The 26,939-nt window shown below is 42.7% G+C and overlaps 1 protein-coding gene and 1 long non-coding RNA gene across 5 annotated transcripts in view; one reads left to right on the plus strand and one right to left on the minus strand.

The window, feature by feature from the left end:
• Positions 1-26,939, minus strand: part of bcas3 (BCAS3 microtubule associated cell migration factor) — a 342,963-nt gene that overhangs the window by 221,392 nt on the left and 94,632 nt on the right. For all 4 annotated transcript variants that reach the window (XM_086126139.1, XM_086126141.1, XM_086126140.1 and 1 more), the window contains exons 17-19: positions 15,096-15,220; positions 11,247-11,412; positions 11,027-11,124 (exon numbers count right to left, since the gene is read on the minus strand). In XM_086126139.1, coding sequence (XP_085982265.1) covers positions 11,027-11,124; positions 11,247-11,412; positions 15,096-15,220 — 389 coding nt within the window. The remainder of the gene's footprint in view (positions 1-11,026; positions 11,125-11,246; positions 11,413-15,095; positions 15,221-26,939) is intronic.
• Positions 19,837-25,110, plus strand: LOC147197786 (uncharacterized). The gene is made up of 2 exons (XR_015102504.1): positions 19,837-19,935; positions 24,338-25,110. It is a non-coding gene; the product is annotated as an uncharacterized LOC147197786 (long non-coding RNA).

The raw sequence follows: 26,939 nt of genomic DNA on the forward strand, positions 1-26,939 counted from the left end.
CCAATGGGTGAAAACGCTCCATCTTTGTTATTGATATTTTTTTTCCATGTCACCATAGGAGCTCCGCACTAGAATGAATGATTCAATTGTTAGTACAATGAGCATATTCAGTAAAATGACTGTTATTTTATTTCGAATGCTTAGCCAAAAACCATAGTCAAACTACAGAAAATAATCAGCTTAAAGGTACAGTGTGTAGAATTTAGTGCGATCTAATGGTGAACTCTGTGATTAGATAGCAACTAGTTCAGGGTGCACCCTGCCTACTGCCCAAAGACAGCTGGGATAGGCTCTGGCACATCTGCGACTCTTCCATCCATCCATTTTCCAATCCGTTTTATCCTCACAAGGGTCGCAGGGCATGCTGGAGCCTATCCCAGCCGTCTTCCAGTAGTTGGCGGGGGACAACCTGAACCGGTTGCCAGCCAATCGCAAAGCACACAGAGACGAACAACCATCTGGGCGCACCCTCACACCTCGGGACAATAAAGAGTGTTAGCCTGCCGTGCATGTTTTCGGAATGTGGGAGGAAACCAGATTACCCAGAGAAAACCCACATAGTCACAGAGAGAACATGCCAACTCCACACAGGAAGGTCGGAGCCGAGGTCGATTCCACATCCTCATCGAGTTCGCAACGAAGGCTCTTAGGGTCCTGTTCACCTTATACAACAGCATTCAGTGATCCATGTATGTGGCATCGAGTCATAGGCTTTCTTGTAATCAATCTAGGCTGTGCACAGGTTGGTATGTCGGGACCTGCAGTCTTGTGCGACTGTTCTGTCAACCAGGAGCTGATGTTTGGCTCCTCTAGTATCTTTACCAATGCCCTTCTGTGCTTCGCTCATGTATTGATCCATGTGTCCACTTATCTTAGCCGCAATGATGCCTGACATGAGCTTCCATGTTGTGGAGAGACAGGTTTTTGGCCGATAGTTGGATGGGACTGCACCCTTTGAGGGATCCTTCATGATCAGGATCGTTCGCCCTTCGGTTAGCCATCCTGGGTGAGTCCCATCCCTCAGCAGCTGGTTCATTTGTGCTGCTCGGCGCTCATGGGGTGCTGTGAGTTTCTTTAGCCAGTAGGTGTGGACCATGTCCGGGCCTGGTGCTGTCCAGTTCTTCATATCTGAGACTCTTTCCTGTATGTCTGCCACTGTTATGGTAACTGGGTTCTGTTCAGGGAGGTTGCTGTGCTCCTCTCTCAGGGTCACCAGCCATTGTGCACTGCAGTTATGTGCAACCTCCTTCTCCCATATGCCTTTCCAGTACCTTTCAGTTTCCAATCTTGGTGGGTCAGCTCTGTTGTTAGGACCCTGCCACTGAGCGTACACTTTCGCAGGTTGTGTTGCGAGCAGCCTGTTTATTCGTCTGGCCTCATTCTCTTTCGTATACCGCTTTCGGCGGCTGGACAAGGCTTGGAGCCTTTGTTTGGCAGTTTCGAGTGCTTCAGGTATGGTCATCTGGATGTACCTCTCGGGTATCGGCCTTTTCATCACACCTCTCTGGGCCTCCGTCAGTTGACTCACATCTTTCCGAGCCGCCTTGATCTTTGCCTCCAACCGTCTTTTCCGTAGTGGGTAACGTATCTCATGGCTTCCATGGTTGCTCTTATAGCCAAGCATCTCTAGGATCACTGATGCTGAAGCGTATATCAGCTCATTGGTTTCTGTGATCGTTACGGTTGGGATCGCCCTCAGTGCTGCATTCACACTTTCCATGAGACTTTCAGGTGGTACTTCACATAGCCGTTGTAATCGGTTTCTAGGTTGCCCAGCTTTCATTCTCGCCATGATCTTAGCTTTCAGGTCAGTTGCTGCCTCGCTCAGCATTTCATTCATTGGGGCTGGCCTCCCAATCTCATCATCTGCATTTATTGGGGTTTGCCTCCCAATCTCTGGTATGACCTCCTCCTCTGATCTGGCAGCCTGGGGCCCTTCACCATGGAACCTGCGTTGTACCTCATCAATCTCAAGTTGTGACAGCAGTTGCCGTTTGTGGATGTTGGAACACTGAGCTACTCGTTGTTTCGTGGTCAACCGTGACTGTGGGTTTCGAAGTAACCATTTAGCCCACATTCTCTGCATGTAACCCCTCTGACTAGGGTTGCTTGAGTAGTAGCATTCCAACAGAGCCATGTTATCACATGGCTCTGTTGGAATGCTACGCTTTGTTCCATAGCCCATTTTTCATCAAGGTGCTCTGGTTCCCCAGCACCTGACGCAGACCTTGTTTGGCCGGGCGACGTCTGAGCCGGCATGTCATTAGTTTTATTGTCTCTCATCATTGTATGAGGTAGGCATTAGCGTGAAGGATCTTGCCCAAGGACCCACACTGGATGGTGTTATGTGCTTATTTTTGCCCCAAGCCGGATTCGAACCACCGTCTCCCGTACGCCAAACCGATGCCTTACTAACTGAGCTATCCATATATATATATATATATATATATATGAGACTCAGTTTTGAACTTTTATGTAGCCAAGGCGTTGACATAAGTTCGGTTTGATGCCCTGAGTATTGCATCTCTGCTTTTTGCAGATGATATGGTACTGTTGGCTTCTTCAAGCTGTGATTTTCAACTCTCACTAGAGCAGTCCACAGGCTTGTGTGAAGCGGTTAGCATCCCAATCCTAATCAGCACCTCCAAATCTGAGACCATGGTCTACAGTCAGAAAAGACTGGAGTCGAGGTCGGGGATGAGATTCTGCCCCAAATGGAGGAATTCAAGTATCTTGGGTGTCCTGAGGAGTGTCTGCAACCCCCGATACAAGCTGTTCAGTCCCTGCATGCTCAGTGTCAATTTCGTCTGCATTGCTGTCAGTAAGTGGGAGTTTGACTCTGTCCTTTGTAACTGATTCTGTTCATAACATTTATAACCCTTATCAAGCTATAGACTTTAATTTCTTGGCTAGGGCGTTGAGGGGCCCAATTAGATCACCTCAATATTACGTCTCTGCTTTGTGCATGTGGTGTGGTCCTGTTGACTTCATCTAGCCGCAATTTGCCATTTTTGATTTTGTATATCTCTGTGCACGCCGACAGTCATCATTCCCTCAATGAACTGTAACTCTTCAACACTGGCAGCACTCATGCAGTCCCAGACCAAGAACAGGACTTGCTTGAAATTTGAAGACTTGTGACATGTAAACTGCAAAACACCATGGTATATACTGCAATGTCCATACTTAGTAAATGTGGGGGGAATGGTATTTTGATGTCCTGAATGACTCCTCCTCTGAGCAATGAAGCAGGCAGTCAGCACAAGAACAAAGGGTGCCTGGGTACTGATGAAGCTGAGTCTCATGGGGCTTGGGGCCGATAGCCAGTGGCTGAACAGGCTGATTTCCAAAGAAAAATAAGGGGCTCATAGAATTTGATAGTTGACTGCATCGTGTAGTAAAGGCAAACAGTTCTTTTGGGGGGGGGGGGGGGGGGGGGTGTTGTTTCTCATTTTCCATCAGCTGCACTGCATAATCCGATAAATAGTTTCTAGAAAATGAATCTGCTAGGATTGTTATGGGCTGGTCCATTTGTCTTTTATCTCACTTTCAACCATTCTTTCTGGTTTTTGCTTTTGGTTGGTACTGTGGAAGATATATTCTGGCACATTGGATCAGCTCAGTTAAGAAATCATTAGGGGCAGATTAGATTGGCAGCTCCTTCATTCAGCGGGCTACAATTACCAGATGCTTTCTCGACTTCACTTTCATTACTGAACCAGTCATGGCGCCAAGGTGTCTCATTACCAGCACCCGGTGCTCGAAAGCCCTCACCGTGGTCCCTTTGACAAGAGTAAAGAAAAACTATTGACGAGTCATCTGGAACTACCTTTTTAGAGGACCGAAACTCCAGAGAGTTCAGTCAGTTTCCACAATTGAAAACAGGCAAAAAAACATCCCTTCTTTTGCTCCCACAATTGTTCTTAGTGGAACTTAAATGGAAAGACAAGTGGCCAGTCATTGACCATGCTTGAAGAGGTGTCTGAACATATTCAAGACAGGTAAGATGTATGATATGAACATATTGAATTGTCATTATTTTTATCCCCTGTGGAACCTTATCCTTAACTATTTGTTGGAAAAATGTCCGAATATTGAAAATGCTGGATATATTTGGGCTCTATCTGTTATGCCCTATGATGTCACAATGATATGACATCACACACACACACAAGTTAGCGCGTCAACCTCACAGTACAGAGGTCGTGGGTTTGATCCCGGCTCCGGCCTCCCTGTGTGGAGTTTGCATGTTCTCCCCGGGCCTGTGTGGGTTTTCCCCGGGTACTCCGGTTTCCTCCCGCATTCCAAAAACATGTATGGCAGGCTGACTGCACACAGCTTGTTTGATAAAGCGTAACAGAAAATGGATGGATCGATCGATGGATTATCCTCACAGTAGGCAGCGTACACATTGAACTGATTGCCAGCCAATCGCAGGGCTCACACAGACGAATAACCATCTGCTCTCACACTCACACCTAGGGACAATTTTGAGTGGTAAATCAGCCTGCCATGCATGTTTTTGGAATGTGGGAGGAAACTGGAGTACTCGGAAAAAAACAGGGAGAACATGCAAACCCCACACAGGGAAGCCGGAGCCGGAATCGAACCCCGCACTTCTGCACTGTGAAGCCAACATTATATAGGCTTCACAGCACTGTGAAGCCAACATTATATAGGCTTCACAGTGCGTTTGCATATAATGGTGTATACCCGCTGTCCTGGGCTTATAAGAGTGATGAAGTAGATTTAGGTGGCTGGAGATGGCTGGAGCAGGACATTGTGATTGAGAGCTGCAAAAATGTTTCCTTAGCTTCTTTTTGGCATCACCCTAAATTTGTTAGGCATATGAAAAACCTTGGTATATTATTTTCATGTAAAATAGCTAGCACAATACACAGACAACTTCCTGCCCTTTATGAAGAAGTTTATTATTCATGGCTGGTGGGAATCCAATCAACAATGAGGCATAGCGAGGGAAAATATTGCTGAACTGGGTCACACACTTAAGAATAGCTGAGAAATGCTTAACTTTCATGATCTCAGAGTAAAATTCGGTCGAATGAATTCAGATATTCTGCAATATTTGCAGCTGAAGTCCATTTTGTAAAGTTTTGCGTGTAAAAACATTAAGTTAGCCAACAATACAGTGCCGTGTAAAAGTATTTGTCCCCTTCCTGATTTTTGCGGTTTGTGCAGAATTTTCACACACAAAGGTTTCAATTCATCAAACCAATTTTAATATCACACAGAGACAACCCAATGAAATAAAAAATGCAATGCAGTTTGTTAAGGCACAAACAAACAAACAAACAAAAAAATCTAAACCTACCTGTCCCTTTGAAAAAGTAATTGCCCCCTGAACCAACTAATGGGGTGTGCCACCCTTGGCACCAATAAGTGAAATTGCGGGTTTGTGATAATTGGTGATGAGTCTTTCACATCGCTGTAGAGTGATTTTGGCCCGCTCTTCTTCACAGAACTGCTTCAACTCTGCCATTTTGGAGGGTTTTCCAGCATGAAGTGCCTGTTAAGGTCACACCGCAGCATCTCAATTGGATCCAAATCAGGACTTTGATGTGGCCACCAGAAAACCTTTATTTTGTTATTTTTAACCATTCAGAAGGTGGACTTGCTGGTGTGTTTCAGCTCATTGTCCTGCTGCATGATCCAAGAGTGCTTGCGTTTGAAGGCGGAAAGTGTTTATCAGACGTTCTCCTTACGGATTTTTGAGTAGACAGCAAAATTCACTGTCCCATCAATCACACTGCCCCCACCATGTTTCAGTGTTGCAGTGATAATTTTACAGTTTACCCCCAGCGAGTCCCAGGGACTCGCTGATCAGACAAGTATGAGTCCCATGATGCATTTAGAGAGTCCCAAATGTCGAATTCTGAAATGGTCTACTTATTCAATTGCATATGATAATAACACAAACAACAACATATACATACAATTATAAACAAATGCTGCAAAAATGTAAATAATTCAGCAGCAGGCCTGAGGATTTCGGAAATTCACGGTGACCGGTTTTCGGTTCAGTCAGATTACCCAATGGGAAACCACGGTAACTAATTTTGGGTTCCGTAAACGTTCATCATGGGAACCCATTTTTCTATTTTGACTGATATTCATAATCAAGAATTCTGAAACTCAAAAGTACAATGTTTCAAGGGTAAATGTTTGAAAACGATGCATTAACAATGAACATTACATCAGCAGCTGTGTACTCCAGGTTTATTCCAAAAAATAAATGGATCAAAATACGATGTACTCATGTGGCATCATGAATACAGCATAGCACAAAATCAGAGTATTTTTTTCCAGTCTCACACTGCAAAGATTAATTTACTGGTCATCATTAATACAGGTAAGTATTGATGTGGCTTGACATCCTCTTCCCAAGACGAAGCATGTGTAATCTACTATGAATTTTTCCGAAAGAATCGACCACACGTCATCGTTAGTTCTACCGACAGTTCACATTAGCATTACTCCACCTTGTGACAAATTGTTTTATTCCTAAAGTTACCATGCTACAACCAGTAAATTATAGAATAACCAACACGGTTACATAATATTTTTCATAGCGATTAGCCTATAGATCTAATCACCAACTTGCCTCGTAATTGTGCCTCCCGTCGTATCTCGCTCTCGTGTTCTGTGCATACATCACAGGTGAGTTTAGTGATACGCCCTTCGGACGATTCATACGAAAAATCAGACTGGCATTCCCATTTCTTAAATGTCGTAATTAGTAGACCTTTGTGAGTTTTTTTTGCCACCATCTCAACCTTTCATCCTCGCGATTCCTCAGTTTGCGGACTAAAATAGCAACCCGCATGCACACATAACGTTATCTGTTCCACCCCTCCCAACACTGAAAACAAAACAAAATGAAAGTAAATTAGAAGGAACATACTCACACTCCACACCACACCACAAACGCACATACAGGCACAGTGAAATCGCATTGATCACACAGGAGAGATTTGATCGCGTACAGTCAACTCGTGTGCAGTGACTTTTATGGTTAAACGATTTTTCGGTACTGTCAAAATGACGCCACGGAAACGACACGCTACCGGTAACGATCGTATCCGTGAAATCCTCAGGCCTGCCGTAGTTTCTTTTTTTGTTTTGACTGAGAAATGTCCTTGCGTCCCAAAAACGCACATTATTTGGAACTGCGCGTCCCGCAGGAAAATTATGCGTCTAGGACGCGGGACGCAGAGGTAACGAGATGGCTGCTGTTGGCATGATGTTCTTTTTATCCAACGCCGTGCCATTTTCAACCCAGACATAACGGGTCGCACATAAGAAAAGATAAGAAAACCTTTATTAGTCTCGCAATGGAGAAATTCCCAATTCACAGCAGCAAAGTTATGAAAGGAAGAAGTAGAACAACAAAATATAGGAGCTGCTGGAAAGGCAGCCACTCTCGCGGCGCCATTTTGAAGTCAAAATAACACAACACAACACATAGGACACAGACAGTCGTGCAATCTTCACCACTTTTCTGCATACACTTTGTTGTCTGAAGCAGTTCTAGATGAAAGAGGAGAGGATCAAAGTGTCCTTTCACCAGTGGATCAGAGACGTCATGCTGAAAATGTGCACACATCTGCTACAAGCTAAGTTTTGAAAGCAAACACAAAGCTGTAGCGTCCATTGACGAAAAGAGATGAGTTCACTTCTCCTGTCCCACGTAATCCGCTTCAAACTCCAAGCCGCGACTCCCAGTTCCAAATCCGCATCGGCGCTCCGCGCTAACGCTCCTTTCTTCTCATCGTCGGCTCCTCAAGACTTACATCCATCCAGCCGCAGACCGTTCAACAGCACCAATCTCTCCGCTGAACAAAGCGGGGCTGTGAAAAATGCTGCCCATTACAGGCGCAAGACACAAGCGCCCCGGGACTGTCCAGCGACGACAGTCAAATGGCGCCGACATTCCTCCCAGGCAAAAACAGTTCTGGTATACCCACGCTGCCGAGAAGGCGCAACCACCGAGCACAGAGTCTCCTCCTTGATGAATGATGTGGCCAAAAAATGCTGAAAAAAGTCCACATCAGGTCCACACGACGTAAACAACACAAAGTGACAAAACAACCACAAAAACAACAAAAAAAAAGCAAGGCTCATGAGAGCACTTGCTGACGGCTGCCTACTCGGGCGCCATCTTGACTTCATCTCCCAAGAGGTTCAATTTTTGACTCGTCGGTCTACAGAATGTTTTTCCAAAAGCCTTGAGGATCATCAAGATGTCTTTTGGCAAATGTGAGATAAACCTTGTGTTCATTTTGGACAGCAGTGTTTTTTGCCTCGGAACTCTTCCTTGGAGGCCATTTTTGGCCAGTGTTTTTCTTATGCTAGAGTCGTGAACACTGACTTGAACTGAGGTCAGCGAGTTCTGGAATTTTTTGTATATTGTTCTAGGTTTTTTTACGACTTCATGGATGCGTCGTCATCGCACTCTTGGAGTAATTTTAGCTGGTCAAACACTCCTGGTTGTACCCAGAGTTTTGGAAATGGCTTTTCCTGGCTGATCAAGAGTTTGTTTTTTTTTCGAATTTCCTCGAGAATTTCTTTGGATGGTGGCATGATGTGTTTGTTTCTTGAGATTTTCTAGCCCACATCACTTTGACGAACAGATTCTAGCTATGATTTTTTTTTTTTTTAATTCAGCAAACGTAGTGCTCGTTCGTGTGTTGCCTGTGAAATCGAACTCAGCTTTCCCAAAACTGTTGTGAGCCACAGTTACTTTGTGACTTAACAAGGGGCGCCAATGACTTTTTCTCTTCAGGGCAGGTAGGTGTTTTTTTTTTTTTTTTTTTTTTGGTTTTTGGTTTAAAAAACAAAAACATAAAATGTCACTGTTCACCGCCGACGAATGCTTTTTTTTCGATGAAAAAAAAATAATCGCTTGCCATAACACTCGTTCAACCATTCCTTTTTTAAGCTTTCTACCATCTACGCTTTGGTGTCAACTTTCATGACAATGTCTTTCGGGAGCTCCCGGTTTTTTTTGTTTGTTTTTTGGCGGATGCAGTCCAGCCCAAAACAGTATCTCCCTCTATCATGGCCGGTTGTTTTCAGTGTGACAGATGGTAGTGTCTTCCTCGACACATACATAGCCACTTGTCTCATTCTTACCTTTTATGCTCGAGCATTCCCTGGCGGCCAATATAAACATTTTTATCTAGGCCGCTTCATTAAATAAGGTGCAGAGTTGAAAGTGTGTGGCAATTACAGTACTCGACCAACCTCTGCCCATCACTTAATAATATTGTTATGCCGTTGCCATTGCATAACACAATGTAAACTCAACCTAGTTAATAAGAACAGTTTAGTTTTCAACAGGCCCATTTTTACTGTAATGGTTTGCAAAATACAATTGGATAAGGGGTGCATGACTGGGCTGTAATTTTTTATTTGGTTATTGTTGTTCTCCCAGAATGACTTCTTCATTGCACTGATTTTGATTTTTGATTTGACTTTTTATTAGGTCTCCCATAGGAGAAACTTGTCTCGGAGGACAGTCCCTCTGTGCTGCTACATACATTGAGCACTGCCTAGCCCCGCAGGACACAACCAAAAATAAGGCTGGCAAAGGGATCATGCGAAGAAACGGAATGTTAAGAATGTGCTTGAGATGCATCACATGACAAAGAAAGACGGCCAAGACAAAGGTCAGGTTAAAAGTGGTACTGTTTTAAGAACGCTGTCCCAGAAGGAAGATGGCAAGGATACACCAATGAATTTGGAGCCAAAAGTTATGCCTTACTTGGTCACATTTGACGAGATTGGAAAATGAAAAAAAACATGGCTGTTATGTGGCAAATAATCGGATTCAAAAGCAATGTGAAATATTCATTGTGTTCAGTTCCAGTGCCCATTTTGGCAGACAAAATGGTGAAATATGATGCCTGTGAACATCACTCAAACATGGCCTCATTACTCTGACATCTGCAGAGAATATTAGCACACATGTAGCAGACATGAAAAAAAAAACTACCAGTTACACCTGAATCAGACAGAAGTTGGTCAAGATGACAACAAAGACTGGAGTAAGCACAGCTATCATTTGCTCTGAAACCTCTGTAAAGCTAATTACACATATTGTGTATAATTACAGGGCAATATCCTTTCAGGGGATGGACTTTTTCATATTATGGAAGCTTGTTCTGCATTTGTAATGTGGCATTTCAGATGGAGATTTAAAAGGATGTGAGGATACCTGCTCTCTGATCTTTAAGACAGCCTGATATTGAAGCAAAAGGATCAACCATCTAAAACACCTTTGACTGTGATGATACAACAGGAAAATGCATGAAATTGAAATCATCACTCTGTGTGTGTACATATGAATGTGTGTGCATGTAAGTGTGTGTATACATGAACAAAAAAGAGGCCAAGCAACAACCTGTATAATAGTTGCCTCCATGCCATCATTTGATGGCATCGAATATTCATCTTTCATATTAAGACGGGAGCCGCAAATTATCATCCCGGGGGCCGCAGTTGGCCTGCGGGCCGCAAGTCTGAGACCCCTGTTTTAGATGTAAAAACCAAATGTTTTCGGTCCACAGAATATGTTGACCTCACTGTTCCAATCATTTCGGAGTGAAGTTTATAAACAAAGTACCTGTCATGATTCTGTTTGTGACCAACAGGTGGCACTGTAGGGCTCCCCCTGCAGGTCGTTATGTCGTTATTGCTTTAAAAGGACTCCCAGCACGACCACTCCGTGTCGGGTCGTTGTTTGATTGTTTGCTTGTAACTGTCATGTTTGTTTCTGTCATGGTTCTGTTCCTGTTAGTTTTTTGCCACAGTCATGGTTTTCTTTTGGTACTTTGGATTTTGTTTGTTTTGGATTTAGTTTTCTCTGTGTTTAAATACAATTTGTCAAGTTCACCCTGCTCCTCCCTCCTGCCTGCTGTTTGGGGTCCACCACCACCTCACAGCGTGACAGTACCAGTGCAATCTCTGAATTTTTAGGATAATATGCCACCATAATCAGTCTTACCTGCCAAAAGGGACTGAAAGTATTGCACTTTATTGCAGGCCAAAACTAATGGATGGTTGGAGTTGAAGGGTGGCTGCAGCTCATTCCACTGTAGTGTTCTGTTTGGAATACAAAAAAAACAACAAAAAACCCCACAATGAACATTACTGTCTCATTTTATATTTTCTTAAAACTAAGAAAATTTAAGTAAATAAATAAATTGATAACAAAATAGTGTCACCTTGCTAAAGTCCAGCATGCCCTCGGGGAAGTACCAAGTTCCAAAGCAGTGTCATCGCTTATCTTTTGCGCAGTGCTTATTGGCCGAGGTTCGAGAACATGCTCTACCAAGTTACCATAGCAACTGATGATGTACAGTGAGTCGACAATGCTTTGCCTTGACTGATCTGAAAACAAGATGAAAAACAACGTATAAAAAGCAGTGTCATGTCTTGATCTGTTTTTTTTTTTTTTTTGTTAATGTTTGATTTCCAGCTGGAGTGCACCTGCGTTCCCTCCAGCAATGCAGCTGTTTTGCTTTGGAATCAACTTCTGGGATTATTTAAGTACCGTATTTTCCGCACTAAAAGATGCACTAAATTATGATGCGCACCTTCAATGAATAGCTATTTTGTAATTTTTTTTCATACATTAGACGCTTCGCATTATAAGGCGCAATCTACAATGCGTCCATTAGATGGTGCTACGCTCCTTCCATTCAACTCGAGAGGCGTCCGTTCAACTTGAGAGGCGTTCATGACCGCCTCTGAAAAATGAAAATTAACTATTACTGTACTTAAAACTACGAAAATTGAAAATAATGCATCAAAACAGAAATTCACGCGAGGAAATCACAAAATAAATTCTATATCCCCCCCTACAGAATTTATTTTGTGATTTCTTCGCTTGATTTTCTTCATGGTTTCATTGAAGTAAGAATTAATTTACGTTTTTGGGAGGCGGCCATGAACACCTCTCGAGTGGAATGGAAGAAGGCACGGAGACGGACAAAGACGTACAGTACCTTTATTTGTTGAGACTGTGAAAACCATTAATAAAGTCTGCGTTTAAAAAAATAATAAAACCACAACCGCAGCTCTCCTTTTTTCAACAAATACAGGTGCGTCTTTGTCCGTCTCCTTTTCTTCTGGTCAACTCGAGAGGCGTTCATGACCGCCTTCGAAAAATGCATTGGCATTTCCTTTATCGTAGCTCCAACAGTACGATCAGGCAAGATAAGATAAGAAAACCTTTAATAGGCTCACAATGGAGAAATTCCCACTTCACAGCAGCAAAGTTATGAGAGTAACAAAATAAATAGGAGCTGCTGGAAAGACTCTCGCAGCACCATATTGAAGTCAAAATAACACAACAAGATGTCAGTCATAGTTATTTATTCCTTTGTTGTGTATTCACAAATGATGAAATCACAATATAAATTCTGTAGGGGGGGGGGGCTATAGAATTTGTTTTGTGATATCCTCGCTTGCTTTTCAGTTTTGATGTATCATTTTCAATTTTTGTAGTTTCATTTAAGTAGTCGTGAGTTTATGTTTTTTGGAGGCGGTCCTGAACGCCTCTTGAGTCAAACGGAAGAAGGCACGGAAACAGACAAAGACTTAAAAATTAACACCACAGCTCTCCTTTTTTCGGAGCTGCAACACAAACTTATTTAATAAAGCAGTGACACAGTTCACTGAACCAACAGCAAGTTATAACATTGGAAGCATGTCTCCAGGAAGCAGCCATCTTGGAGTCGACTTATTACCGTAATGACCGTTACAAAAGCGCACCGGATTTTAAGGCGCTCGTGAGCTTTTCAGAAAATGGAAGACTTTTTGGTGTGCCCTTGAGTGCGGAAAATATGGTAATGTTTGCTGTCAAGTCGTTGTCTGATTATTCACCTTGCTCATGTTCCACGTACCAAGTCCAATTCTCTCGACGCTGAAGTTCTTGCTCTTCGTTTTTGCCATAGCCTTAATTTGTTATTGTATAGTTAAGTTTCATAGTTATAGTGTAGTTCATTTTGTGTTTCTCTCACCATTGGATTTCCTCGTCCTTTTGACAGACTATGTTGTTCATTTTTTCCTTGCCTTGTACATGCATTTTTCGTGATTCATGGTTTTCTTTTTCACAAGCTTTGCATGAAATAGACCTTTCAAGAAAAACTGTGTATGTCAGCCCCCCTACACACACACACACACACACGTACGCCCGCCACGTATATTCTGGTGTCGAGGGGACGTAAATGGGGTTTTTGGGGACACACTTCTGTGTTTAACAGTGCATGTTTTCCCTAGCCCTCGCGCTGCAGCCTTGCCCGGAGTCCTCCCTTCTTTTTTTTTGCTCCGTCTGTTTTTTTTCTTCTGGGTCCTAATGGCCGCCAAGTTGAGTTGCGCACCGCGGATGCACATGGCGTCGGGGAGCCTGACGATGAGCGGGGGGACCGGCAGCGGGACGTCTCTGAGAAGCAGCAGCTGTTCCCTCGTGTTGATGGTCATATTTGGCGTGAGTCTCAAGTTGTGGTGAGCCAATATTAATGTGGAGGTGCAGTGTTTTTTTATCGTTAGCACTGGCTTGGAGCACTCGCCATTAGCACCGGGCGAGCTGGAGGCGCGAGCTGTCGCACTAGCTAGCCGTTAGCACCGGGCTAACGAATGAATGAAAAAAGATAATCAAAGGGGGAAAGTGCGGAATTAATAGCTCGAACAGTTGCGCTGAGGTAACATGGGCCTGTGGCGCTAGGAAAAAGCAGGGAGTGTAGGTGAGAAATGTGGAAAAAAGCAAGAAAAGTAAGAAAAAAACGCTCTGAACGTAGATCGGTCAACCACAGCACAGCGACCCGGAACCGGAAGTTCTTTGGTAGCTTTGTTTAAAAACTTTCAAATTATTCCCCCGACTTGAAAATCCTGAAACTTGCCATTTGCATGGCTTATTTTTAAAAATCTGAGATGAACCTGTTGTTTATATTTTTATGACAGTTTTTTTTAACACGGTTATCATGGAGAGGTTTGTTCAAAACCTATTTCAATTACGTACAAATTATCATTAAATTATACATTTAAATTACACTCTGGCGCAGAGGTGGGAAACGCCGGTCCTTGAGGGTCGCTGTCCTACATGTTTTTTTTTTGTCCCACGGACCGGTGTCATGACAATATTTTCAGGGACCGGCCTTTAAAGAGGGATAAAGCCAACAAAATAATATAATAGACCTGCATAAAAACTGTGGTATTTTCTAAACATAAGAAACACGAATCATGACACGACGAATGTGCTATCTGGCCCTTTCTGTTAACGTTTAAACATGCCTTCAAAATAAGATACTCTGCAAATACAAAGTGCATGAAAAATATGACTTACCATCGTCGCATGTTACACAGAGTGGGCTTGGTGCGTGGGATACTCCCGTTGAGATAAAGCCATATTTTAAGTAGAACTCCTGATACTGTCTATTAAATGTAGCCTTCTTTTTCTTAAAAGTCGTAGGCTCCTTTTCTGTCTCCTGGCTGGGCCTTTTCCCCTTCCCAAAGACGTTTGTTTTTCACTCATTTTGCTATCTCCTGGGTTTGATTTTCGGGGTAACCTGTCACGTGACCGAGAAAGGTTTGAGTGCGGCAAGAGTGACATACTGTCGACGGATGTAACATACAATTCGGTAATTTTTCAAAATAAAACATTTTTCAGATTCCGAAATGAATAAAACAGAAGTAATAAATAACTTTATTCTTTCTGTGCGGCCCTGTACCAAATGACCCACAGACCGATACCGGTCCGTGGCCCGGGGGTTGGGGACTGCTGTGACAGAGGAGAGAGACATTTAAAACATGCAGCATAGTGGCCCTTGAGGACCAGAATTTTCCACCCCTGCTCTCGTGGTTGATGACTTGAAAATTATTATTTTGTTATTTGTGGTACTATTTCGGGAACTCTGAGAAAATACCTATGAAGATAGCTGTGATAAAATAATGTGGAATGCAGTGCAGTTTAAAAAAAGTGACAGCTTTCTGCCATGTAGATATTTTCTATTCATATTACATGTACCCTAAGAGGCTCGACAGTGTGCTTGTGAGTCAAGAGTAAACCTAACCTTTTTCTCTTTTGATGTTGGGGTTTGTGATGAACCATGATCGGGAAGAGGCGAAGATGGCAGCGATACAGAACTCCCCTCCACTGGACTTGCTTGGGGACATCTGAGGGGGTGGCTTACTTTTGCTTTGGGAGGAGCACAAAGAATAGTGGCGGGGAATCAATAACATATATGCCTAGAAGTAAATATTCCACTTTTGTTGCTACGAATTTCAAAATGTATAAACACATATATTCCTGGTACTGAATGTTCTCATACAGCACTCCTGCAGTAAAAGTCCAGGAGGCCCAGTTTTGTTCAGTTTTACAGGTCTGAGTATGGAATATCAGTATGCATGGCATGCATTGCAATTTCATTAAAAATGACATTGTCAAATGTTCATGGTTTGACTGTTATATAAAACATACAGCACACACTTTCAATCAATTCTGTTTTCCACCTGTAGGATTACTATCCCAGCTTTTTTGGGAAAGTGTTGCAACCTTAAAATTGTCAGTTCAGGATTTGCCCAAAACAATGACGTCGATCAGTTGGAACATAAAATTTCTTGTCGTTGTTGTGCCTTCAGTTAAATATAGGTTGCAAATGGGTTGCAAAGCATTGTACAGTGGTACCTCGACTCATGAACGTCTCTTCATATGAAATTTTCAAGTTACGAAATGCATCAACAGGAAAATATTGCCTCATGTTGCAAAAGAAACTTCAAGATACGAAAGGTAAAAAATACAGGAGGGGCTGCTACTCTGTCAGAGATATGCCTCAAACAAGTTGAACAAACAGACTCAGGAAGAGATTGTCTTTGCTGCCGGCAGGGAGCTCAGTTATCGATGAAGCCAATCAGTGTTCGCTTCTCCAACTGAAACTCAACTTTCTGTGCTCCATGCCAAATTTTATTGGGAACATATGCAAATTTCAAGTAACATATCAGACAAAATTCTCCCTCGTTTGCATGCCGCGCTTTCGGCCGGCCCTCCGATACGCCCCTCAGTAGACATTTTTAGACCAAGAAAACTCCCTGTACAAACAATAGGTACCGTATTTTCACGACCATTCGGCGCACCGTATGGTTGGGCGCAGTCTCATTAATGGGTGCTATTTCTGTATTTGACACATAGACAAAACGCACTGTATTATTGGGCGCAGTTTTACAGTGGTAAAACATACGCCAGTTTAAACATACGGCATGCATGCGCGCACGCTAAAAACACGTTAGCTTGTAGCATACGGTAGCATGCCAAGACATACAGATACAAGCTAAAAACACGTTTTTAAAAAGGCAACGGAAGCAAAACTGAATTCCGTTATATTTTATTTAGCCATCGTACAATGTACTCACATTTTTCGATCACTCATCACCCAGAAATCCATCAAAGTCCTCATCCTCTGTATCAGAATTGAACAATTGTGCAAATACCGGTAATCCATCAAAAATGCCGTGTTCCCTCTCGTTGTCAGAGTCACTCTCATTGCCATGTGGCTCCACAGACATGATGCGGGCTTTGCCAAAAACTCGAACAACAGTGCAAGCAGACATGTTCGTCCAAGCAGCCACAATCCATTCGCAAATTGTGGCGTAACTCGCCCAGCGCTGCCCTCTCACTCTTTGTAAAGTTGTGTTTGCCATCGATCATCCATTGTTCCCATGCCGCTCGCAACTTTACTTTGAACGCCCGGTCGCAACTTTGCTTTGAACGCCCGATTGATGCCGATGTCCAGCGGTTGGAGTTCTTTAGTCAAGCCTCCGGGAATAACGGCAAGCTCAGAGTTCATTTGCTTGACTTGGTTTTTCACCGCTGCTGTGAGATGGGCACGCATGCCAAAAGCATAACCGATGGCTTGAAGTTTGAACTGAGCTTCGTAGGTGTGTCTCTTTGTAGAATTTATTTTCGGGGGTTCTTAGAAACCAAAACCGAAGTTGTTTTGCAACAATGCACATAGCCACACTCTATACAGGTGTTGGTACCTGCTTGTGGCGTCCCTTTAGCGTCCACTTACACGCCCACCCTTCACTCATTGGCGGACTTCTTCGCCGCATGCCTGTCCTCACTCACGTCTGCCTTTTCTCTCTCTCTCTCTCTCTCTCTCGCTCCATATATGTATATATACACGCCCACCCTTCACTGATTGGCCGACTTCTTTGCCGCATGCCTGTCCACAGTCACTTCCGCCTTTTCTCTATATAAACAGTGTGTCGGCTGTCAGTCAGGTGTTGGAACTCAGCGCATACACAAGACGCTCCGCATCATAAGGCGTCCTGTCCATTTTGGAGAAAATTTGAGACTTTTAATGGCGCCTTATAGTCGTGAAAATACGGTATTTTGTTATTTCTCCACAAATTGAGACAACTGTAACTTTATTCAAGGACATTCTCATCACAGTGGGGGCAGATCCTGTATTATCAGTTAACAAGCACCTTCAATTTGGCCTTGATTCTCTGTGCTCCATTGTGTACAAGCTGCGAGAGCACACACGCCCGAGGTGAACCAAGCATACAACAAAATGAAACTTTTAAAGATGATAACTTTGAGTTTGTCCATTTTCCATCATACTCGGAGCTCTGAGTTTCCTCAAGGCAACATACTTATAGCTGCTCTGCCATTGGTTATTCCCGAGCATCATCCTGGCATCCCATTGGCTAAGAGGGACCTCTAACGTATGTTTCTATGTGTGTAGATAGATAAATAGATAGATATGTATCTTTGCAGCCTCCTCGTCATTCGCCCCTCGGGCCATGAGGTGTTCCGATAGTTTTACGGAAATGTGAATCAACCAGAAAAAATGTTCACCAGTCGGGCGATCGCTCACTATGCTGATGTTTGCCATGGACATTTACGGATTATTGTTAAAAGCCGACAAAAGCAAATGTCCTTGGATCAGTTCTTTATAAAACGCCAGGAAAAACTGCTTCTGCGAGAGAACATGAACTGAAGAGGGCAAAAAAACGATGAGTTAAATGACCATTTTTATTCTTTATGCTTTGTTTTTTACATTATACAGAACTCTCATTTATTGCGCAATAATATAATTGTAACATGTATTTGTTATGTATTGTGATGCATTTTTATGCTTTACAAATATTTATTTCTGAATTTTGGGGGGCTTGGAATGGATTAGGGCAGGGGTCGGGAACCTTTTTGACTAAGAGAGCCATAAAAGCAAAATATTTGCTTGTGAAGGGACATGCCGGATGTTCATGTAAGCGCAACTTCCACCTTTGTTAGCTGACGCTATGCTCTTGGGCACGGCTCGTGTTACGCCGTGCTGCCAAGTTGTTCTGGCAATAGAATAAATATGCCTGAAATGATCATCTGAACGTGTGTTATTATTGCACGAGTCTACCGGCCACTCTTCGTGATTCGCACCTCCTTAACAGGTTATGGGCCCGGGCACAGAGGCAAGTGGAGCCAGCCAGAGGCTCCCTTATGGAGTTAACAGAAGCTACTACATGAAGAGGGGCGAAGGCAGATATGAGCCAAAGAAAGACAAGTAAAGCGAACGTGGCACATTACACGGAGCTTGTAATTCATATTGAGAGTGCAATTTTGTAAAAGGCTACCAACAGCGTGGAAAATAACGCAAGTGGAGAAGCTAAAGCTAAGATTGCTAAAGACACGTTTTTGAAGCACGAGGAGTGACAAGATGGCGGCGGCTTGTACTTTTGGAGGCCTGTCCCCACAAATGTTCTTCGACGGATCTGAAGACAAGTATGATCTTTGGGAAACGAGATTTTTGGGACATCTACACTCATTGAAGCTAAGAGAGACTATTTTGAATGAACCCATCAGCCAGGAACAGCGAGATGCAGAGAGAGTAAAGAATCAAGACTGCTATGCTGAACTAGTGAGACTGACTGATGATAAAAGCCTGTCACTTATTAGACATGAAGCAACCTAAGATAGCAGGAAGGCTCTGGAAATACTGAGAGAGCATTACTCAGGGAAGAGTCAGCCACGGATCATCAATCTGTATACGTCTTTGACAAAGCTACATAAAGCGGAAAACGAGTCGGCCTTGGACTACAGAATCAGAGCAGAGCACCTGATTACAGCGCTTCGCGATGCTGGTGAGACTCTCAGTGACGGTTTGATAATAGCCATGATTCTTGGAGGTTTGTCAGATGTGTACAAACCATTGGCCGTACATATTCCGCAGAATGAAGACAATGTGACATTTTCTGACTTCAAAAGAAGGTTGCGTATTTATGAAGAGTCTGAGAGAATCACGACAGCCGAAACCACAGACAATGTGATGAAAACAAATGTGCGGCAAGAAAGAAGCTTCAAGAAGTTCACGAACAACTCAGGAGAAGGTGATGACTCGAACATGACATGTTTTAAATGTGGACTAAAAGGGCATTGAGCAGGAAAATGCACCAGAAAAGTGTGGTGTAGTGTCTGCAAGAACAACACACACCAGGAATCATTGTGTAAAAAGAAGGAGAAACAGGACACAGCGAGAAAAATCACAGAGGAAGACAACAATGACTATTCTTCTTCAAAATCCAAATCAAGAATAATGAGAGGCATTATGGTGGACGCTGGAGCGACATCCCATATTGTGAACGACAAGCGGACCTTCATTAACTTCGATGAAACATTCCAACGCGAGACTCATTCAGTGGAGCTTGCTGATGGAATGCGATGCAGTGGAATGGCCAAAGGCAGAGGAACAGCTGTGATACATCTTCTGGACGGCAAGGGACAAGCGCACAGAGCACAACTGAGAAACGCTCTGTACATGCCTTCGTACCCCCACAACATCTTTTCGGTGTCCAGAGCTACAGGTGGTGGAGCAACGGTAGTCTTCAGACAAGGAGACTGTCACACGATCACCCAAGACGGTAATAAGTTTGAGATAAATGAGTATGAAAAGCTGTATTACCTACCTACTGTTGATAACAATGATCAGTATAACGTATGCCATGATGTACAAACCTAGCATGAGATCCTAGGTCACTGTAATTTTGAGGATATTGTCAAAATGCAGAGTGTGGTAAAAGGTATGGACATTAAGAGGAATGTTACAAAACCAGAACAGATATGTGAGATTTGTACTCAAGGCAAGTTTACTCAAACAAGAAGTAGAGAACCAGACATAAAGGCAAAGAAGTCACTTGAGCTTGTTCACACTGACTTGACAGGTCCAATGAAAACTACAAGTTTAGAAGGATACAAGTATGCACAGACCTTTACAGATGATTACTCTGGTGCAATACTAGTGTATTTTCTAAAGTCAAAAAGTGATACAGTTTTAGCTACGGAAAAGTTTTTAGCTGGTGTAGCACCCTACGGAGAAGTCAAGTGCATTCGTTCCGACAATGGCACGGAGTTTACAAATCGAGACTTTCGATCGATTCTGACAAAGAATAAAATCAGACACGAAACATCTGCACCCTATTCGCCACACCAGAATGGCACTGCTGAGCGAGGTTGGCAAACATTGTTTGACATGGCTAGGTGTTTACTTTTGGAGAGCAAGTTACCAAAAACTTTATGGAACTATGCTATTCAAACAGCAGCTCACATAAGAAACAGATGTTACAACAGGAGAACTCAGAAAACAGCTTTCGAACTACTGACAGGAAAGCTACCCGACGTGTCTCAAATGAAAACGTTTGGATCTGTTTGTTTCAGTTACAGACAAGAAAAGGGAAAACGAAACTCTGGATGTGAAGAAGGCATTTTTGTAGGTTACGATAAAAACAGCCCAGCCTATCGAGTTTACTACCCAGAGATAGAAAAGCTCCAAAAGCACAGGCTAGTGAAGATCGCAAACAAAAGCAAAAACAAACTCAAACAAGTGAGGCAAATGCAGGATTTCAAACTGCAAACAGGGACTATGTTAGTTTTGAATCAAAAGAGGAAGTAACACAACCAGAAAGTCCTGGTTGTGTTACTTAGACACAACCAGGACGAAAAACAAATCCTTTTCGTCCTGGTTGAGAAATAAGAAATAAGGCGAAAAACGAATCCTTGTTGTATGGGTGGATGACATTATTCTAGCAGCTAACAATGTGAAGGAAGTTCTCTCATCTCATGGAAAACTAGAAAACAACAGACAGTAGCACTTTCTAAATGCTAAGCGGAGTACATATCTTTGGCTTCAGCTATTCAGAAGTGTCTTTAATTGGAACAATTACTAAATGGATGAGACAATTACAAATATGCAAAAACAAAAGTGTATGAAGACAATCAAGGCACTATTGCATTGACTCAGAACCCCATTCATAGACAGAGATGCAAACATATTGATGTGAAATATCATTCCGTCAGGAGTGTGGTTACTACAGGCAGTCATTCTCGAGTATTGCCCAACTGACGAGATGGTAGCTGATGTGATGACGAAACCAGCGATTAAACAAAAGTTGAAAAATGTTGCCATGCAAATCTTTGGAAAGTGTTAACTGTGAATATGTTATGTTATACATTTTTGTTGTTTTACCCAGTGAGCTAATAGCGCGTGGGGGTGTTCAGGATTTATGTGTAGCGCTCTTGCTCACTGCTTTTATTGTTAAGGGACAGGCCGGATGTTCATGTAAGTGCAACTTCTGCCTTTGTTAGCTGACGCTACGCTCATGGGCACGGCTCGTGTTACGCCGTGCTGCCAAGTTGTTCTGGCAATAGAATAAATATGCCTGAAGTGATCATCTGAACGTGTGTTATTATTGCACGAGTCCACTGGCCACTCTTCGTGATTCGCAACTCCTTAACACTATCGGAATGAAAGTCATCTTGCCGGGTCTATACGCGAAGTTACCGCTGGCTAGCTTGCACGCTTCCTTTCGGCTGTCTCTCACACAGTGTTTTGATGCGAACGTACATTGGGCGTGTCAAAGTGCCGCAATGCGTTTCATCGATGGTATTTTGTCATTGCAAATCAGACACACCGCAGAACCCGTTCTCTCCACAAAGGTGAATCCTTCGGTACATTCATCCTGAAGTCTACCAAACTCATCTTTTTTTTCTTTTCGCCATCTTCTTCGCTACGGATTAGCTTTGAGCTAATGGCCGAGCGGGTTGATTCAAAAGGGGGCGTATACCTGTTTCCACAGCAATGGCAACATTGGCCAGTATCATCCAATCAAAATGGCTCTTGGAGCCAACTGCAGCCCAAACAGGAAATAAGCAGTGAACAATTGATCGATGGATGCATTAATAAACAAACAAGATTTTTTTTTTTTTTTTTTTTTTTATCTGCGAGCCAGATGCATTCATCAAAAGAGCCATATATGGCTCGCGAGCCATAGGTTCCCGACCCCTGGATTACATGGAAAACGCGTCTCTACTTCCTCTAAATTTTCTAGTTAAGAAATTTCTTCCAGAACCAATTGATTTCATAAGTAGAGGTAGCATTGAATTCTGTTATTATTTATATTGAACACAACTTTCAAACTTCAGTGGAAGTGGCTTCATACAACACATTGGAAGTGTGTTCCCGTGTTTATTGTGCTTATCCAGATATGTCATTGTGCTCTATAAACAATCGAGAGGGGACAAGAGAGGGGATAAATGGGACTTTTCCCAGCAGCAATTATGGTCCACTGAGCGTGAACTCTGTCCCTAAAAGCCTCGCAGAGCAAAACACTCAGCAAGACTTCTTAATTTGACAATTTTACTGCATTTCACTGAGCCCTCCCAATGATAGTGCTTCGATTGGTCTTGTTACATATCATTTGGAAAAATGTTCCTTCCAGTGGTCGGGAACAACATTTTGCCCTGGAATGTTTACCCCTGGAGTGCAAGTTGGCAAATGAACACAATAGTCAGTGTGATGGATGCATTTAGAAAACTGATAGAAATGGCAGTGGTGGGTGGACTACCCCTAACAGTGACCCTCAGCTATATTGAGCCTGTTGAAAGCCTCCCAGGCCCCCGGCTGAGTAAATGGACAGACATGGACGTATAAAAAGTAGAAGGCTTTGGTGGAATCTCAGAGGCTTTATGATTTACAAGATGTCACACTGTTTGCTCATCAGTTTCTTGTACTGTTGAAGAAACTTTTGGATGATGTAGGGAAGTCAGGGGAATGATGATAATTAAAATCCTTCTCTCTCTTAGGGATATGAATTGATAAGGATTTACAGATTCCAATTGCTTTGCTTATCGATACAATTCCTTATCAATTCTTATTGGGTGAGGAATCATATGCTATATGATATGATGTCATTCATTTAAATAATTACATTATATTTCTTCACTCATTAGGAACTCCATTGGCATTTTTAAAGTGCAATAAATTACAAAAACACAAACAACAAAAAAGAAAAACAGTTTACAAGACTCACAATAACAGCTTACATACAGTACGGGACCTAGTTCTCATTCATAATACTTCCCAGGTGTAGATGAAAAATATGGTCAGATGGTTCAATTAATAGCCACATATATTAACTTCATCCCAATATTTAAAATTAATTGAAATGAAATAACAAAACAAACCAGAGCTGCCAGCAGGTATCAAGGGCCCTCACAGCCCAACGTTGGGGTACTAGCATGTTGGAGTTGGATATATTTTAAAATAAAAGTACATCAGATTAAATGCTACTTCAATAAAATATGCCATCTACAAAATAGAAAATAAATTAGGTACAATTTGAAAGAAAACGGCCAACTTCCTGTTAAGTTTAGAGAAGGTCTCCAGAGACTTTCTCTAGGTTGTTTGATTAATATCTTTCCAACTTTTAGAAGATCTTAGTGAAACATTAAACTGGGGCTACTTTGTGAAAAAAAAATGTAGAGGGCACAACTTGGCCTTTTATTTCTTTTTCTTTCAACAGCACAATAAATCCATAAAATTGTGATTATTTTGCCAAGCAAGATATGTCATCACAAATGTTAAGCCCATCAAAATCTTTTTTTTACTTGGCTCTCGACGAAGGCGGACACTTTTGCTTTCTGCTCCTGGAGCCCCCCCTCCCCCACCACCACCACCCTTCCCTGCCTGCCACTCAGTCCATGTGCTGTCTTTGTCTGACTTTTCCTAGCCTCCTGTCGTATTTTCATCCTAGAAACAAACATGGAATTGGTTGGCTGGTCTCTCGATGCCATTGACAAAATTTTCTCGACGAGAAGAGCAGGCAGTGGGGAGCCTACTTGCCCCTCGGGGACTTTTGCTGCTGGGTACACCCGAGATCCCTGGACGCGGAGAATGGTGTGCCTGTCAACACTGTCCGTTGAGGATGTGGATGACATCTACATTATCAGCCTTCCGATAACAGGTATCCTGCTGTTTGGTGTTTGCAGTGTCCTGATCTATCGCACAATTCAACCGACAGGAGCGGCTCTGTTGGAAGTGAAGAGGCTGCCGGTCTAAGGATGGCATATTGCGGATGTCCAACACTCAGACTCAGACTGTGCTCAACCACAAACTGTTGCGGTTTTGGAGCGTCACTGCAAGATGGTCAACAACTTGGAGAAACTGGAATCTGTGCTCATAATTGAAAACAATCACGGATTTGGCTGATCTACGCCACTTAAGAGACATAAGCAACAGACTCAAGGCTGTCTTAAATTGTTGGGCAGCCTGCTACCAAAACAACATCTGCTATCTCGACCTTCCCCTGATGAAAGTACGCACGGAAGCTCGTCCCCCACGATCACCCCCTCCTTCTCGGCCATAGACTGATATGCCAGGACTGTCTCCATGAGAAGACCTTGACGTACCAGCTGAAGGCTGACACGCACACACAACCAGACGATCACGCGCACATAGACTCCCTTGTATCACCGCCTTCATTGTTTATGTCTTGTGACCCGTTGTAACTGTCATATGCTTGTTTTTTTTGCCTCACTGAAATTATCCTCAAAATGAGGATAGTTCGAGCGTGTTTTTTTTTTCTCCCCCTCTCCCTCCCTTGTGGTTTCTTTCTGACTTCCGGGTTGAGTGAACGCTGGCGCGTTTGGCTGCCGCTGCTCAACCCGTATTGGATTGTTTTGTGTTTTTTTGTTATTGTAAAGTGTCCTTGGGTGTCTTGAAATGTGCTTATAAATAAAATGCATTATTATTATTATTAAAATCAGTAACATTTTTCTGAGCACCGGAGTACGCAGAGAAAACCCACGCAGGCATGGTGAGAACATCCAAACTCCACACAGGAAGGACGGAGCCAGGATCAAACCCACAACCTCTGCACTGAGATGTTGACACGCGAACTACTCCCCCACTGGGCCGTCCTAATAATACTACTAATAATAATGACATTGCCACTTTGTACTGCTTTGAAATTCTGTTACAATGCTCTAACATCCTCAGTTAGCTTACTAATATTTACCACCAAAGACTTTGAATGTTAATTTTAGCGTCATTTACTCTAAAGAGTGTGAATTTGAGAAAATTCTCATATTTACTGGGTTCAGTAAAATTCTAAAAATACTTCTTGAGGATGACTGTCAAACAAGTGAGGCACCTCAAAGCTTTGACAGGAACATTATGCAACATTTCATTTAGCTGACCATTTCAACCATTTTATAGTCACAAACAGTATTGTTGATTAAGTGTTTCTCGTGTCACCCTTGACTTCATATATTTTGTCAAATAAAATGAATGAATGAACAAATCCTTTATTGTCATTGCACACTTGTTACGAGATTTTGCAGGACCCTCCACCCCCTAAGTGTATCATGAAATATATAAATATATTGCACTCCCCGAGACATACACACAATCACATACACACGTTTAAAAATTGAGATTCAATGTTATGGAATGGACTTTTATTCATTCAATGTGCTGTATGTGCAACATACAGCACATTGAACTTTATTTGACAATAAAGTTGTACTTGACTTGAATTGACTAAATTGTCCCTGTAGGTGTGATTGTGAGTGTAAATGGTTGTAGTCATGTGTCCTGGGAATGGCTGGTAACAGTTCATGGTGTACTCCGCCCACTGTCCGAGGACGGCAGCGATAGGATCCGGCACGCCCAACAACCTCATGAGGATAAATGGAGCAGATAATGGATGGAAGGATGGAAAATATCAATTCGATTCTACAATTTAATGCGAAAGCCTATGATGACATCATTTACGTTCATTATTTACGGCCAATTTAAGTCAATTCTTAAATATTTGGGCTTATTTTATCTGTGACACAAATCTCTATTCAGTCATTTGTTCCATTTTGTTACATATTTTTTGTAACACACCTTTACGGGTTAACATGACGATCTCAGGTTTTAGACAAGTGTGATAGGGGTTTAGCCACCGTGTGAATGTCTGATGTTGCTCACTGTGGTCCAAGGAAGGCTCAGGGAATTTGTGTGACTGCTCAGGTGCATGGAAAATTAGAGGGAACATTGGTTACGACCTTCCCCTGAATTGAGTATCAAATGTGCAAAAACGCAGGATAAGAGTCCGGACTGCTAACCCACCTGCCGCTAAAATTAAGCTTTTTGAGGAGTGATGTTGAATGAACATACTTTTGCAGAACACGAGTCAGCATCACAGTCACAGTCAGTTCACAAGTGACTATCGGGACAGTAATGTAATTTACATGCAATCCAACTGTTACACCAATGTAAGAGATGGATTAAGCATGAGTTGCTTGGTCAGGCCTTGAGAATGACGTCCAAACAACAGAAATATGACTGTCATTGTGTTGCCATCTCTGACGCGGCACCTGTGGAACAATAGAGCTAAAACCCACATATTAAATGCTAACATAAACAACAGAGGACTACATTGTCTAATAACACAATGCTGGAAATGTTAATTGTCATTAATTTCTCGCATGGGATGTCATTTCTCATTTGCTAAGTGTCACGTTTTGCATGATGGTGTCGTAGAGGACCCAAGAAAGCAGGGAGGCAGGGAGGAGCAGGGTGGACCGACCAAAATGTATTAAA

This window comes from Hippocampus guttulatus, chromosome 12, assembly GCF_054856545.1.
Source record: "Hippocampus guttulatus isolate MCC_2025c chromosome 12, RoL_Hgut_1.0, whole genome shotgun sequence".
Lineage (NCBI taxonomy): Eukaryota > Metazoa > Chordata > Actinopteri > Syngnathiformes > Syngnathidae > Hippocampus > Hippocampus guttulatus.